Source organism: Mesocricetus auratus, unplaced genomic scaffold (assembly GCF_017639785.1).
Source record: "Mesocricetus auratus isolate SY011 unplaced genomic scaffold, BCM_Maur_2.0 Super-Scaffold_100676, whole genome shotgun sequence".
NCBI lineage: Eukaryota > Metazoa > Chordata > Mammalia > Rodentia > Cricetidae > Mesocricetus > Mesocricetus auratus.
This window is the reverse complement of record NW_024429266.1, coordinates 35,535,629-35,552,107: the sequence shown is the minus strand read 5'-3', so window position 1 is coordinate 35,552,107 and position 16,479 is coordinate 35,535,629. Positions and strand designations below refer to the sequence as shown.

Here is a 16,479-nt window from a genome sequence, read left to right as displayed (position 1 = left end):
TTTAAGCTCCACAGGCCAGGGACCATGCCTGTCTCCTTGGCTGTTTCCCTAGCTCTAAGCACAATGCTAAGAACACAGGTGGCGTTCAGTGTTTATCTGAGGAATTAACAGGCAGGTGGTCAGGGTGCTTTAGCTTCCTGTGCTGATGACTCCTGGGTGCAGGGTCAACAGCTTTTACATACAGCTCCCCTTACTCTAAAGAACAAGAGTCTCAAAACAAAATAAGAAATAAAAAACAATTCAATTTCATGAGAACGCCTTTACTAAACTTGACTCATGATTGAACAAACTGACACCTGACATGAAATTAATTTATAAATCAATTTATTTACAGATTTCATCTTAAAGTACATTTTAGTTAACAAATCTATTTACACAGGTATACATGGGAATTCACCCCAGTTATTTTACAGAGTACTTACAAACCACACCCTTAGTCTTCTGTGCAGAGCTGCACGGGTGTGACTATTGGCAGACGATGGTCTGATGACCAGGCTATTTACACACACACAGTAAACGGGTTTATTTTTCATGTCTGCACAGTACAGTACACACAAGGAGGCTGAGCCCCCTAGAGAATGCTTTGCAATGTGTAACCAAGAAGGCTTTGCAAAGTCCAGAAGGAAAAGCTTTTAAACATAGGTTAATTAAAATGACAGTACCTCCTCTACATCAGTTTACATTTTTCTTCACATTTTTATAATACAAAGATTTTATTGAATTGCTGCACAACCAGTTTAAGATGATTTGTAAACATGTAAATTCCTACAATTTGCATTAAACATCATTGTAGTTTCTATCACTTGCTCTTTGAATTAATATTTTATTCACTAGTATTCTTAAGGTAGTAAAAGGAAGATGTAAGTTTGAATTTCTTGCAGAAAAGTTATGAGTCTCTAATGCTGTGCTACAGAAATTCTTTTGCAAGTACACACTTTATTCAAGTATTGCAAAAAGCTAAGGCCACTTTTTTTCAAGACAAGAAAGTGAACAAAATTGTTTTTGTCAATAGGCCACAACACTCTTATGAGCAATGCAATCTCTTTTGAAAGATAATTTCTCAGAGACCTGTAGTCACAGAAGGAATTCACCTTCCTTATTAACTACTTTTGAGCTCTTCCCACTTTTCCCTAGAGTAAAAATTCCTGTTTAGACCTGAAGAGGGAATCGGTACCCTGTACTTGTTTTGTTTAACCCAGAGTTAACTGCCCTGGATAGCACAAATTGTTTTGGACTCAGAAGTAAATCTGAAGCCTACATGGTGGTTTACTACTAGTTCTGATACTGCTATTCTAAACGGTATTACTGCTGATGCAAAGATCTTCTGGAGGAATTATGCAGGAAGACGGAAAGGGTAGGACATGGGAAAGGGAGCAAAGGTTAGAAAGAGGGATTATTAGGTTCTTGGTTATGAGGCAGGGCTTCATTAAAAAGATCCCAGTATGGAACGAGTGGCTGGGTATCCATATTTATCATTCCTGATCCTAACAATAAACCCATCTTGGTCAGATCCAAATAGTTACAATAGTAAGAAACCCGTTAACTTTAGAATCTTTTTGTTTTTTGCTACCAAACTGTAAATATGATTGCTAGCAAAGGGTGAGACTGGTCTATTCCTGTCTCTTTTCTGGAACGCAGGATTCTTGGATAGTGAAGACAGCTGGAGGAGGTTAGGATCGTCACTGCCAAGGTATGACAGTGTCCAGGTTATTGAGTATATGGACTTATATCAGTATGTTTTTCCTTTTCTAGCATTTTAATGTAAAGAGTAAAGATAAACTTTCTTATTAAAAATTAGGTCCAGATAATGAAAACATGGAAAACAACCTTATTCCTATTGTAATTTGATATTCATTTGTAAAAAAGTATAGCAGCTGTAAAGTTCAGTATCATAAAGACAATGTGATCCTACAAACAGTCAAGGGATGTACACAAGATGTTTCCTGTCTTCCAAAGAACACAAACTGAAGAGAAATATCTTTGCTTTCATTGGCCACATGAAAACACGATTTTCACACTACTGATAAATAACCCCAAGAAACCTTTGCTTCTCTTAGTCAGTTGCTCATTATGGCTAAAGACGACAGCTCAACAGCAAATGCACAGAGGAGATGCTGCTGAGACACCCACCTGAGCATTCAGAGACCCAATTGTAACAGTTCAGTGCTTTCCTATTGTCAAGAGCTAGCACACCAGTCACTGTGCAAAATGCAAATATCCCAATGATGATTTCAGCAAATCTCATGAATGACAGGATGAAACTGAAGAGCAATGAAGTGTGCATAGTGAAATATTTGAGACGCAAAGGCAAGTTTGGAAGATGCAGAAAAGAACAAACATGCACACTTAAGGGTTACGCTGTCTTTGGGTTTTCTAATGTGTTTTGAAGCTGTAATGTCCAAGGTATCTGTGAGTGTGAACCCAGTGGATGTCTTACCATGCTGCTCTGGTCGGAACTGTAAGGTTAAGGCATTTACATTCATGCCTAAGATCATCCACATTCTCCGGGATTACTTGAAGGACAGGACTGATGAAGAGAAACCAGTCTAGAAGGCAAGTGCTAAGGGCCCAGGGGAGCACCGTGTGCTCTAATATATAATATAGCAGCTGGAGTCTGGAGATTTTTCTCAGGTGCAGGTAGCAGATGTAAGATGCAATGCTGCAAGAGAGGCAGGACTAGACTTCACAGCGTCTTTCAAGTCCTCGCCTGCTCCTGCTGTCAAGGGTGACATTGTAAGTGCCTGTTGTCTTTTTCATGAACTGAACTGATTCTTCAGTGTGTGTATAGATTTATTAAAACTGCAGCTTTCTTTTCTGTGCGAAGACTAAACTGTAGAAGCTTCGAGACAGAGGTTTACTATTAGGACAATCTTTCACTTCTTAATAGGGACACACATCTTCAACTTAATAATTTATCTTAAAATAAATTAAATGTTCCATAGAGCAAAACAAGCACGCAGACTATAGACAATATCTTCTTGTCTTTGGTGCACACACTCATTTCCTAAATCATTCAAGTAACAGCATCTGACTTCTGGGGAGTTTGAAGGCCAAAATGAGTTCTTTCCACTTTTGCCTGGATGCCTGAGATGGTCCTGAGTATCTATGATTCTGAGAGCAGCTGGTAGAGGTTAGGGCAAGTGAGGAAAGAGCAGAGAGGGACAGGGACAGAGGAACCAGCCCATAGCAGTCCTGGAGGCTCATCTTCAGTGGGGCATTGGTTTTTCGCCCGGACAGGAAAATTAAACACAATGCAATGGGTTACAGTTTTTGAGGTGGTGCCCAAAAGGAAAGCTACCACTTATTTTTGATATCCACTCAGTGCTGCTCAACTTCAAGGATGGAAGAAACTGGTCTTCAAGAATAAATAAACTCCAGAATGTGAGTAGGCAGAAAATCTTGAATTTGCCTATTTTAGAAGTGGTTATGGGTTTAATACTGTTGAGAGACTACGATGTCCATTTATGACTTTCTTTATATAGACCATTATTATATTTTGAAAGTTAAAAGATAAACTTATTTACCTCTCTTTCCTGATGACTCATGGAGGTGATAGCCTTGTCTAAGCTCAGAGGTAAGTCTGGTGTTCTAGCCCTCATCTGAGACCTAGTAGGGGTGCTAATGAGGTGAATGATACCAAGTCTCAACATCAGGAGTGTAACCCTGCCCATAGGAAACAACTACGGAATCCAGTGGACAGTCTGGAAAGGCAAAGGCTGTAATACCAGATATCCCACATTGTCCCATGAACTCCAAACCAGCGGTCCAGAAGAACAGGTTCAAAGTCCAGAAGCATTCTTGCTATGGTGAAGACGGGTGTATATCAGGAGGCAGAAAGGCCCAGGACTCATGTTAGCACTCAGTGTTCGATTTATTTGCAAGATGTCACACAAGTAGCATTCTCCCCTGTTTTTCACTGATCTGATTGAGAACATCAATAGTGTCTTTGATCAAGGTCTCAAAGATGCCATCAGCCAGCTGCATCTTCACACACAACTCATCCTCATCATAGTTAACCCACTGTGCCTCCTCCTCATGGAGCTCCTGGACCTAGACGTTAGAAGGCAACAAGTTAGCAAATCTGTCACAGAAAAGCTGGGAAATTACATCTCCCATGTTATAGTCCCATCCACAATAATATGTTTCAAAGAAGTAATGTCAATACACCTTTAAAATTGGTATCTAAACTAAAAGTAGCTGTAAAACTACATTTCAACATGCTAGTATTCCAGCATTTTGTAGATAATAAGAGTTACAAGTCCACTGTCTATGTCAACATAAGGGAATGCATATAAAGCACATAGGAAGGAACCAACAATGCATGCATTGCAATGAAAAATTCTACTTATCCAACAAATGTTAGATACGATCCTAGATTATTCAAATCTGGAATAAGGTTTACTGCCTGCCTATAATTTTAAATTACTATACTTCAAAAACACACATAGTGGCTTCCTTACAATTACAGTGTAAGTGGGATGGAGGCCAAGTGGCCCGACCTTGTTCCAAACTCATCAAAATTAGCTACAGTTACAGTTCTAGCCTAACAACAACAACAACAACAACAACAAAAGCCAAGTGAAGGTTCCTGATTTGTCCTGGATTTTGTGTCATCAGGAGAGGCAGAGCAGGAGAAGAGGGAACTAGTTAGCCCTCGACTCCCCTATGAAGCAGTAACAGACTTGGCAGAGGCCAAGCATGGAGGTGAAGAGGAGAAGAGGAATGCATCCCAGGCTCACATGTGGTCGGGCTTGACACACCAGGAGGAAGCAGCGTTGGTCTTTCCTTGTGAAGGAAGGCTTGCAGGTTTTTATAAATATCTAACCCTCTGTTCCTTAATTTATGGTCCGTGGAATGGATGATATCATTGAAAAGGGTTCGCTCTCAGTGAATACAATGAACATAGCATATTAAAGAGAAGTTCACCCTTAAGCTAGTTTAATTCAGTTTCTTCTCTTTACTAGGCCATAGACTCCTGTCAACATAAAAGAAGTGATTTAACCTACCAAGGATCTGTAAGAAGGTCAACCTAATGCTGTGTGGTGCTGGGAGCAACCCTGTTCTGGGAAAGCTAACAAGTAGGTCTGCATAAGAGACTTCATATTCTCCCTTCACCTTTTTGTAAAGAAAGTCTCAGCCTTTAATATTGATATTAAATATTTCTCTGTCAAAAACAAAATTTTAGGGAATGCTTTACTATGGAAATCTTTTTATACTTGCAGCAGAAATAGTTCATGACAACATTCATGGTTTCAATGACTATTGTTCCTAGCACCAGTTACCAACAGTAATTATTGCTTTTTCCTTCAAAGGGCAGCAGACTGGAGCTCAGTAGGTACAGCACATGCCTAGCATACCACGAAGCCCCAAGTTCAGTCCCCAGTATCACAAATCAGGAATAATTTCTGTCTTAGAATCCACACATTTCCTTTTTCTCTGACTCTAAGATCAAAGTTCATCTTCGTACCTCAATGAGAACTATAGATCTGTCTCTGTTATTTCCTTCTAGTTTCCAGAGTTTATTCTATTTACACACATATCCCTGCAGATGTATGTGTACCTTTGTGTAAAATATATAAACAAATTTATTAAATTAGAATAAAAGCAGTCTAACAGTAAATCCCCACACACAAACTGGGTAGTTGTAGACTGGAATAGTTTTTTAAAACTGATATCAGACATGTGCAAGCTCATGCAAGTGTGCACACAGAGCAATGGTATAAGACTTCTGAATGTGTGCCGGGCGTTGGTGGCACATGCCTTTAATCCCAGCTCCAGAGGCAGGTGGATCTCTGAGAGTTCGAGGCCAGCCTGGTCTATAGAGTGAGCTCTTGGGGACAGCCCCCAAAGCCACTGGGAAACCCTGTCTCGAAAGACTAAAAAATTTTTTTTAATGTGCAATGATCAAAATTTAAATAAATACATAATGGATCAGAGGTGTTTCTGGTAATAGTCATGTTACGTCATTGCAGCCTTGGTTCAGAACACACATGTACACTGTTGTGACATCATGCCTGTTGCACCAGCAAAAGGTGTCCCAAACAGCTCAGTTTAGATTGATACTATTGTATGTTATGAGTTGTTTTTTGATCTTACAGAAAACATGATTAATTAAAGAAAACAGAACTTCAGTGTTTTCCTACAGTTAACTCCTCAGCATGTTAGTAACTCTTTGGACTACACTGTGATTTGTTGAATTTCATAAGAAAAATCATTAAATGAATTTTGGCTTGGGATTACAACAGAATTTCCAACATCTTCTGAAATGGTTCAAAATATACTTCTGCCATTTTGCACTATGGATTTATGCAAAGTGACATTCTTAGCATTGATGGCTATGAAATCAAAGTATCAATCAACTCTGGAAAATGTTGAAGATGTTCTGTCTTGTAGTGTAATATATTCAGCCAAGATTTGATTCTTTATGGGAAAATAAGCAAGCACATCTATCTCATTAGCATGCAAATGTGCTTTAATCAATGTTAAATTTATATCTGTACGCCAAAGAAAGATTTAAGATCTTTGATTTATTATCAGTAAATGTTTGATTGGTGTATGTATTTATAAGCCCGAGGCTGCATGAAGATTTCTCAAAGAGGGACTATACAAGGGGAAAGTCTGTGCCAAGGAAATGTGAAGAGTGTGTGGCCAGAGTCTCTCACAACTGACCTGTTCCCAGCATAGGCAGAGAAGTTGCACTGTGAGTAAGGACAGTTTTCCTAGAAGGGATCTCTGGCTTGTAAGACACTTTGTGCTTCCCCTATACTCTACTCTCTCCTTGATAAACCGTACTCTGCATGTTCTTCCACTAGGACTTTGTAATCTTCCAGTGATTAGCACAGTGTAAAGAAAATGTGTTTGGTCAATGTCTGGAATGAGTCTTTTTAATGACTGGAGAATGTTGGCTTTGCATATTCATGGTTTTGGGTTTTTTGAGATGGTAATCTTCCTGTTGAGATGACAGGAATGACCTACCATGACAAGCTCAGTTCGGGTTTTTCAAATAATGACTTAGATGGAGATAGGCATATCAATTGCAGTAATACAATCCTAGGAAATATAATAGATATTTATGAAGAAAGAACCAACAAATATGGTAATCTGTAATGATGGCCAAATTTCACAAAACTAAAGGCTTGTAATAGGATTGGGGGATGGGAGGACCTGGGAGGGACTTCATAATGTGATTCTTGCTACTCGAACAACTCAAAAGTGCCTGGAAGGTATCCTGGGCTCATTTCTTTGCATCCAGCCTTAGAGGCTAAAGGGGGAAGGAGATGAGGAGGGGAGCCCATCCACAGATTCTAACTGGCTTTGAGGTGAACATTTACAATATAACCTCTGTCTGGCCTCTCCTGGTTCTCTGCTGAGGGCTTTATATTGCTGGTAACTCTTGCCTTCACTTCTTCACATTTCTTTCCAGGCTCCAGGCAAAAACTTGACTTCCTTTTCTCCCTACTGGCTATTTTATTAATAGAACTATCAATGTACTTTTGGGGTCCCCTGGGTAGGCCTACCAGATAAGTGCCTCAGCTGCCATGTCTAATGACTGTGACCCAGCAGTAGAAGTCAGATTTGGTTGTCACTCCATCCTCCTAAATGGCAGTTATGGTTACTTTGGAGGGGAGAGCAACACTGGACAGGCAGGTACCCGAGAGTAGGAGTCCAGAAATTGCCAGGAAGGGGTGCTGGTTTCTCAGCTCCACCCAAACATGCACCCGATTGTAGGCTACACATTGAGTGGGAACTAAAACTCTAGTCCAAGGCCTTAACCCACTCTGTGAACAGCTTTGAGGCCGGATCTCTAGGTCACGTTAGCAGTGGGTTATGTGGGTTATACCTATCTGTTCTCTAGTTTCAGCCCATCTCCTAAATGAGTGGGGAATGTAATAGCAAAGAATGAAATCTACCTCTATGTGGAGATACACCTCAACTCTCCTCCCTTAAGTTCACTTGGCCAGGGAGGTCAAGGACTTGCAAGGCTAACAGACCATCCCAAGGAAGGCAATCACCCTAAGATCATTTTCTTTTCTTTTCCTTCCTAGAATCCCTACCCCCTAGTTCAGTTTAGGCCAGCTACCATGAAGTTTGGTTGGGCCTTCCTCAGTCCTGGGGCTGACCTCCAAGCAGCCTTATCTCAAACAGCAATTTTTCCCTCTTCTCCATATTCCTCCCCTAGGACGCTGTGAGGATTACAGGTTGCCTGCCCTGGGGGTGTGAATTCAGTGCTAGGGGAGATAAAGAGAGGTGAGTCCCAGGCAGGAGCTAGATGGATAGTCAGTTCAATCAATCAGTGAGCTCCAGGTTCAATTCAATGAGACTCTTTCAAAAAGTAAGATGGGTAGCAATGGGTAGCAACAGAGAAAGACAGCTGATGTCAGCCTCTGACCTCCACATGTATGGTTGAAAGCATCTGTATACTAGCATACATACACCACCAGATACAAGTTTGAGTTTTGGACTGGGGTTTCACTAAGCTCTGTGACACAATGACCAATGGAACAGGATACACAACAGGGAAAGGATAGTCTCTTCAATAAACGGTGCTAGGAATACTAGATATGCATATACAGGAGGACGAAATTGGATCCTCATCTCATACTATATACAAGGATGGATTAAAGACTTAAACATAAGATCTGAAACTATTATACTAGAAGGAAATGGGAAAATGTGACAGTGGAGTGGAAATCTTTTTGTGGGATCAAGTCAAACAAAGTTACACAACAAAGTGGGGACAGCACACAAATAGGAGAAAATATTTGCACAGACTCAGTCTGGTAGGGGAGTAACCCCATAAGTTCAAACAACTCACAGCAAAAAAACCAACCCAACTTTTAAAGTGGGCAAAGGCCAGGTATGCTGGGCTAAGAAAGCAGGATCATAATGCCAGCTAAAAAAGGATCTGAACAAGAGCATGAGAAAATGCATCAGCAGAGGGTAAACACTCAGTCCAGTGAGATGTCTGGTGGTTGGAAAGCTGAAAGGGCTGGAATCTTGCACATTGCTGGTGGGAGTGTAAATTGCTACAGCCATCTAAACACATGGAAGTACCTCAAAAAAATGAAAAACCATAATATCCTCCTTCATCCAAAGAAACTGAAGTTGTTAGTGGGATTTTTGCATTCCCATGATAGCCAAGATATGAAATTAACAGAAGTGTCCATCGTGGATGAGTAGACAAAATGTGACATGAGAATACATTACAACCTATTTGTAATAAAGCAAATGAACCTAGATTTGGTGAAATAAGCCTAACGCAGAAAGAAAATATATGATCTTATTTATATGTGATCACATTCCTGCATTACACATGGAGAAAGTCAAATGTTGGTCAAATAAATGGTCATGTCAGACAGGAGAAGTACACTTTGAGATCAATAGGATGACATTAATTATCTCAATTTATTCATTCCCCATTGTAAACATAGATCAAACATTAAGTTTCACTTAGGGGTCAGTCAACCCCATTGTGTGGATTTCATATCCTATACACTCTGAATACTGTACTCTTTACATCTTCTCTACCGAATCCTGCCTGTTAGCATCCCAGTCCTGAATTTCTCTCAAATTAACAGTTGTTCTAATTTACTACCTCCTTCCTCCTTTATTTGCCTTGGACTCTTGCTTGGCCTTTAGGCTCTCCACCTGTGGGAATGGTGATGTAACTCAGAGAAAGGGTGCTGGAGTTTCACATTTTTGGTCCAGTGATGCCAAAAACCTGACTCTCTTTTATATGGAGAGAGCTAACTTAATACCTCCACCTATGTATGAGACACCTCAAATTTAACAAGTTGAAATAGAACCTATTTTCTCTCACCCTTTTGAGCTATAATAGTCAAATGTTGTACTTAAAAAAGTTGAAGGGCTGTAGAGATAATGGTTCAGCAGTTAGGCGTACTGGCTGCACTTCCAGGGGGCCTGGGTTCAATTCCCAGCACCCACATGGCAGTTGACTGTCTATAATTCCAATTCCCAGAGATCTGACATCCTTCCACAGACACAATAATGCACAGAAAAAAATCATTTTAAAAAGGGAAAGGTTGAACTCCTGAACTAACTGGAGGCCTGTGAGATGGCTGTTGGGGGTGGGGTGGGGTGGGAGTGTGGGGTTTGAGGTGCGTAAGTGCAGGTCTAACAGACTCAGTTTGCTCTCCAGAACCCTCAGAGTCAGGATGAACAGACTTGAGTCGTCCTCTCGCTCTCCACACATCCCTGCCTCCCATTACTGGGTGTGATGGTGTCACAGTTACTGTTCTATTGCTGTGAAGAGTCACTGTGACTAAGGCAAAGCATTTAACTGGGGGCTGGCTTCCAGTCTCAAGGTTAGTCCATTGTCATCGTGGAAGGGAGTACATCCTGATCTGCAAGCAACAGGCACACAGAGACACTGGGCCTGGCTTCGCCTCCCCAAACCTCAAAACCCAGTGACAGCTCCTCCAACAAGGCCACACCTACTCCAACAAACCCATACATCCCAATCCTTCCCAAATATATGAGCCTATGGGAGCTATTCTTATCCAAACTACCATGATAGTGCACACCTATAATCCCAACACTAGGAAGGCTAAGGTTGGAGGAATGCTACAAGTTTGAGGTCAGCCCGGGAAACAATCTAACACACACAAATAAGAACTAGCTGTCAAGAGTGTCATATCCAAAAAGACCAGACATAGTGGTTGAGAACTATAATCCCAGACCTCAAGAGGCTGAGGTAGGAGGAATGATGAGAGATCAATGCCAGCCAGGGTTACTGTATAAGTAACGCATGCACACACACACACACACACACACACCCTAAGATAAAATTCTAATATAGTTTATATTTATACAATGTATTTACATAACTATATTTATAATGCAGATAAAAATCTTTACAAAGGAGCAATAATCTAAAGCACTATAAAAAAATGGGAGGGGGGGTTAACATTGGCAAGTGCTACAAGTACTTCCCAGAGGAAATGACAGCGATGGAGAGAGAACAGGGGAAAGGTAGCCTGAAAAGCAGCAGAACAGTACTTTCAGAACTGAGTAAAAACACTGAACAAGCAAGGAGCACAAGGCAGAGAACTCGGAACTCTCACAGCACATCTACATAGTCAGAAGCAAGAAAAGACCACTTTTCCAGAAAGGTGAGACAGTGGATTTCTCAAGAACAAGAGAGATCAGATTACAATGAGTAGGATCTTAAAAACTGCTCTGGTCAAAGATCGATCAACTCAGATTTCTACACTCAGTTCCCTTGCAAGAGCAGATTAGGGCTGGGGTAGTAACTCAGCTCATGGAGGCCCAGGATCTAAGCAGCAGCCATAGCAACAAAAGAAAACAAGAGATGAAATAGTTTAGGTAAAGACCAAAGTTAATGGAACCTTCAAGTTTGTACTTGATTAGGGCAACTGAACTCAGAGGGAAGGGCAGGCACAGAACCAAAGGCCTTATGTTACTGTCTACTCTTTTCCACACTTTTGGGATGGTTTTGTTTTCCCGAAACAGGGTTTCTCTGTGTGGTTTTGGAGGCTGTCCTGAAACTCACTCTGTAGATCCGCCTGCCTCTGTCTCCCAAGTGCTGGGATTAAAGGCGTGTGCTACTACCAACTCCTGGTGAAATATTTTTTTATAATTAAACATGTAAAAGATTTAGAAAAGATAAGAAGGTGCTTTAAAGAAGGAATGAAATTACCTACAGCCAAATAAACTCTTAGTGAAGATTGTCAAAAATTGGTAACTATTAGGCAAGACAAGACATTCTCCCATGTGACTGATGCATGTTTATAAATGGCACCCACACAGTCTGTAAACTGCACATACTTAAAATATATCATAAAATGTTCATTAAAGCAGAGGACTAGTTAAATAAATTACAATATATCCATGAATGATTACTATACTTCCATACAAAAATCAAATTTCCAAAAGTAATATAAAATAGCCTTTGGCCAAGGTAGCCATCTTCCGGTATTCCCCAAAATGACAAACACAAAGGGAAAGAGAGGCACCTGCTTTTAGGCCTTTTAGAAAACAGAGTTGTTCCTTTGGCATAGCCACACAAGTTAACAAGAAAGGTGATATAGATGTCAAGGGACTGGGCACTATGAAAAAGGAATGCCTCCACAATGTTACTATGGCAGAGCTAGAAGAGTCCACACATCACCCAGCATGCTACTGGCCATGTTGTAAAAAAGCAATTAAGGGCAAGATTCTTGGCAAGAAAATGTGTACACTGAGCATATTGCACACTCATGTCGGAGCTGAGATGGCTTCCCAAAATTGGTGAGGGGATATTATCAGAACAAAAGGAAGCCAAAGAGAAGGCACCGGGGCTCAACTCAACCACCAGCCTTCCTCACCCAGAGAAGCACACTTTGTGAGAACTAAGGGGAGGGAGCCTGTGCTCAATGCACACACACACACACACATACAAGGGTCTACACTGTTAAAAATACATATGTATATATACAATAAAGACATGGGGGGAGGGCAAAGAAAAATGTCTACACTTTATTAAATAAACAAAAAGGAGCTAAAATCTCCATTTATGAAATTTTCTCTACAAAAACTTAAAATCTACATACATTGAAAATTCTTATTTTTGGGCCTTTCTTCTTCTGTACTAAAATGGTGGTTTGTGGTTTACATCTCCCAATAAAATGTATAACCATTAGTTTTTGTAAATCCTAGATTGCTTAATAGTAAGAGAGACTAGTTAACTTAACATTTTTTGTTACTAATTAGTTCAGGAAATTAATACTATCATTTCATTATACATTAAGAACAAACTCATATAAAAAGCTATACACATGTAAAAATATGACCAGCAAAGAGGACATTCATATAATACATTTTCTTATTTATTTCTTATTTGTATCTTAAATTCTTTTTTTCTGACAGATATGTAGTACACATCTTTAATCCCTGTATGTAGGAGGCAGAGGCAGTTGGATGTCTCTGAGTTCAAGGCCAGCCTGGTCTACACAGTTTCAGACAGCCAGAGCGATATAGTGTCTTGAAAATATAATGTGAAGAGTTAAGTAAAGAATTTGATTTTCTTTGAGACAAGGTCTTACTATATAGCTCTGGCTAATCGTGATTCTCCATCTTCCTCTTCCAGCCTCCTGAGTGCTGGGATTACAGGCATGCATCACTACATCTGAAAATCTCTTCAATTCTTATGACACAGATATACACCATCCTTACTCAGGTTAAAACAATCTTATTTTCAAATTAAACATTTAATATCTGAGAACTTTCTGGTAACAGATGCCTCTGTTTAAATGGTTTGGTGTGGCACCTGATGTGAGTCTCTGTCACCTTGGTTTTGATATGCTTCCTAAAAGTTATCTTCAGATCGGTCTGTTATTAGTCACATCTTAGATAAATTGTTTACTACTTCTGATGGCTCCAAATCACTGCCTTCTCCTTCTGCTATTAAGACAATGTCTTCATAACCTTGATGTCAAAGTCTAACTAGCAGGAAGTCTTGCACAGTAAACGTTTATCTCTGCATTGGTACTACTACCTCTGCCTGCTTCCTGAGTTCTTTCACACACACTTAAAACACTTATATAAGACATGATGCTTAATACACTTTCACTATAATCCCTTTTAGTGGTCTCTTCCTCCATACTCATTTCAAGTATTCCTCCATGATTTCTTAAAATTATAAATCTAATCTTGAAGATTTCCCTCCTAAAAGTCCCCAGTTTAAAACAATATCCAGAATCTTTAACAATGTTTTGTAAGTACTGTAAGTGAAGACTACCTTCCTGGCTTATCTCAGAGTGCCCACCACAATGAGGCATAGTCCAGTTCCAGGGTCGAATCATCCTTCTCTCTACCATCTCAGGCCGCTAAGATCTGAACCCAGTGTCACTTCCTTAGAAGCCTCTTTCATTTATGTGGACTTCCTCTCACTGATGCTTGTACAACATTTCCTATTCTGTTTTGATTGCCCAATTTACAATACCACACTTGTGCAATCCATGTAAACTGGACCCCAATGAAGCAGAGTCTGCGCCTGTTTTGCTTATCATTTCAGCATCAGCCCTTAATGCAATCCTTGACCGAATGTCTTTAACATTTTGTTCTTTAATTTCTAAGAAATGAAGGGGATTCAAATTTTTGATTCTAAGACTCATATTTTAAAATGTGATAGAAATCTAGACATAGATTTCTAAGCTCTAAGAAGGAATAGCTGGCTAAATCTTTGGTTTTTATTTGCTAGGTAGTCACTTACCTTTCAACCTAAACATCTTCACTTGCAAATATATAATCAGTTCTTTTTACCTCATATAATGGTTGTAAAGACCAATTAAGACAGTGGTTCTCAAACTTCCTAATGCTGAGACCTTTTAATACAGTTCATGTAGTGGTGACCCCAAAACATAAAGTTCTTTTGTTGTACTTCATAGCTGTAATTTTACTGTTATGAATTATGATGTAAATATTTGATATGTATGTGACAACAAAGGGGTTGAGAACAACTGAAATAAGGTATAAAAGAATAATAAAACATTAAACAAGTATTTTCTTACATATTGAGTAAATGAGACCCTGGATATGTGTGTGTGTGTATACAATGATAAATTATATCATTATACTTTTTTCATTAATAAAATGTCAACACAGGAAATACAGAAAAGTCCAAAATAAAATGAAATTCACTTTAGAGGTAAATATGAGTTAACATGAGTTTTCTAAGGTTTGCTTCTACTTCACATTCATTTTTTAAGGGCAGAACAGATAATTTTTTTCTTTTTTTGATAAACATTTTCTCTCTCCTCTGACTCTCTCCCCCTTCCTTTTATTGGCATTGAGGATTACACGCAGAGCCTCATGCAGGCAAGGAGAGAACTCTACCAGCTGAGCTACGTCCCCAGACCTGATTAACACTTTTCTAATGTTAGAGAAATGTACATAAAATCAAATAAATCCTCTCCAGCTAATGTTCTGGACAATGGCTATAATAGTAGCTAATATTTATTGGGTTACTTCGGGAGAAATGTTCTGAGTGCTTTATATATTTAGTCATGTGCTGCATAAAGACATTTTGGTCAGTGACAGACTATATAGCGAACTGAAAAATTTCTATCTTCTAGTGATATGGTACCTATCACAAAGTCCTAGCCAACCCATTACTCATGTGTTTAGGGTAATGATAATATAAATAAAATGGCCATGATGCTAGCATATAAGAAGTATAATAACACAGGCCATGCCTGCAATTCCAGCACTTGGAAGGCTGAAGCAGGATGACTGAGTTAGAGGCCAGCCTGGGTAATACAGTGAGATCCTGTCTCAAAAAACAAACAAAAAACAGTACAATTATGCACTGCATTTAATAATGGTAATAAGTGATTATTACTGGTTTATGTACATCTTGGCCTATACTTTTATTGTTATTTTAAAGTGTACACCCACTTATCAATAAAAGTTTATTGAAAAACAGCATGCCACATTAGTCCAGCAGCAGCTTCATCCATCTGATATTTGCTCCATCTCCTAAAGGGATCTATTGACCATGTCAGATGGCTAACCTATACCTCTAGGATTCTGTGAATGCTGTCATGTTCGGATTACAACTTACCTAAGGATATATTTTGAGAATGTATCCCCACCTAAGCAACACATGCTTGAAAATAAATACATACTTAATTCTCTTAATAATTAGATCAAGCACATAGGTCTGAAAAGTGAGACTTGATAGGTCCTATAAACTTGGCAGAGTTAAACCCAGGCAGTCTGGCTCCAGGCCCCACACTGCTTTCCTGTGATTTCACTACCTTCAACTGTGATTCTCTCATGCTTTGGCTTCTCAACTTCTTCACAAATCTCTGTTGGCTAAATTAAACATTAGTTCAACAGAACAAAAGAAAGCCATTCCCAAAACTGAAGGTGGAAATGCAGCAGGTAGTTGGAGTTTCAATCTCATCAATTTAAGATCAGCTACACACACTTTCATTTTGAACTCTACCTATGTTTTGAGTTAAGATGACATGACCAAAATAAAAGGATTGGTTGTGAGCACTGACCAGGATGTGATCTACTCGATCTCTCTTCTTTCTTCCAAATTTCATCATTTTTTGCCAATCTGTTTTGTGGTTTGGCTCCTTCTTGAGACTAAACAATTTGAGTACTTCAGTTGTTATGAAGTGCTGTTGAAATAGATGGGATAAAGAAAATATAACCATAAAATCCTCAGATTCATGTTTATAACTTCAGGAACAGATTATACAATATTTTTGGTAGAAGACCCAAATAATTTTTCTTCCACTTAGTTCCATTTAGCCATATCGAGGAGGGAAAAAACATCTCAAATACTCAGAATTTATTCACTTAACAATTTTTATTCTTATAGAACATATAAAAGTAAAACCAATGATACATCTTTAAAGAAAAATTACTTTAGAGTTGACATTTTAAAGGAACCACAATTAGCTAATGAAGGACATTACTTATGTGCATATGTGCATGTATGAGCAT

At 39.2% G+C, this 16,479-nt stretch overlaps 1 protein-coding gene and 1 long non-coding RNA gene across 7 annotated transcripts in view; one reads left to right on the top strand and one right to left on the bottom strand.

Annotated features, from left to right (window-relative positions):
• Positions 1 to 16,479, top strand: part of LOC110341102 — a 47,749-nt gene that overhangs the window by 29,573 nt on the left and 1,697 nt on the right. For 4 of the 5 annotated variants that reach the window (XR_005873985.1, XR_005873982.1, XR_005873983.1 and 1 more), the window contains one exon: positions 4,965 to 5,179. This is a non-coding gene — a long non-coding RNA (uncharacterized LOC110341102). Of the gene's footprint in view, positions 1 to 4,964; positions 5,180 to 16,479 lie in introns of those variants that run through there. The other variant, XR_002382994.2, reaches the window with a different exon arrangement.
• The window catches only part of Cep350 (centrosomal protein 350), a 128,585-nt gene continuing 112,413 nt past the window's right edge, over positions 308 to 16,479 (bottom strand). For both annotated transcript variants that reach the window (XM_040738213.1, XM_040738214.1), the window contains 2 exons: positions 16,029 to 16,151; positions 308 to 4,050 (listed from right to left, as the gene is read on the bottom strand). In XM_040738213.1, coding sequence (XP_040594147.1) covers positions 3,886 to 4,050; positions 16,029 to 16,151 — 288 coding nt within the window. In that variant the 3' untranslated portion in view covers positions 308 to 3,885. The remainder of the gene's footprint in view (positions 4,051 to 16,028; positions 16,152 to 16,479) is intronic.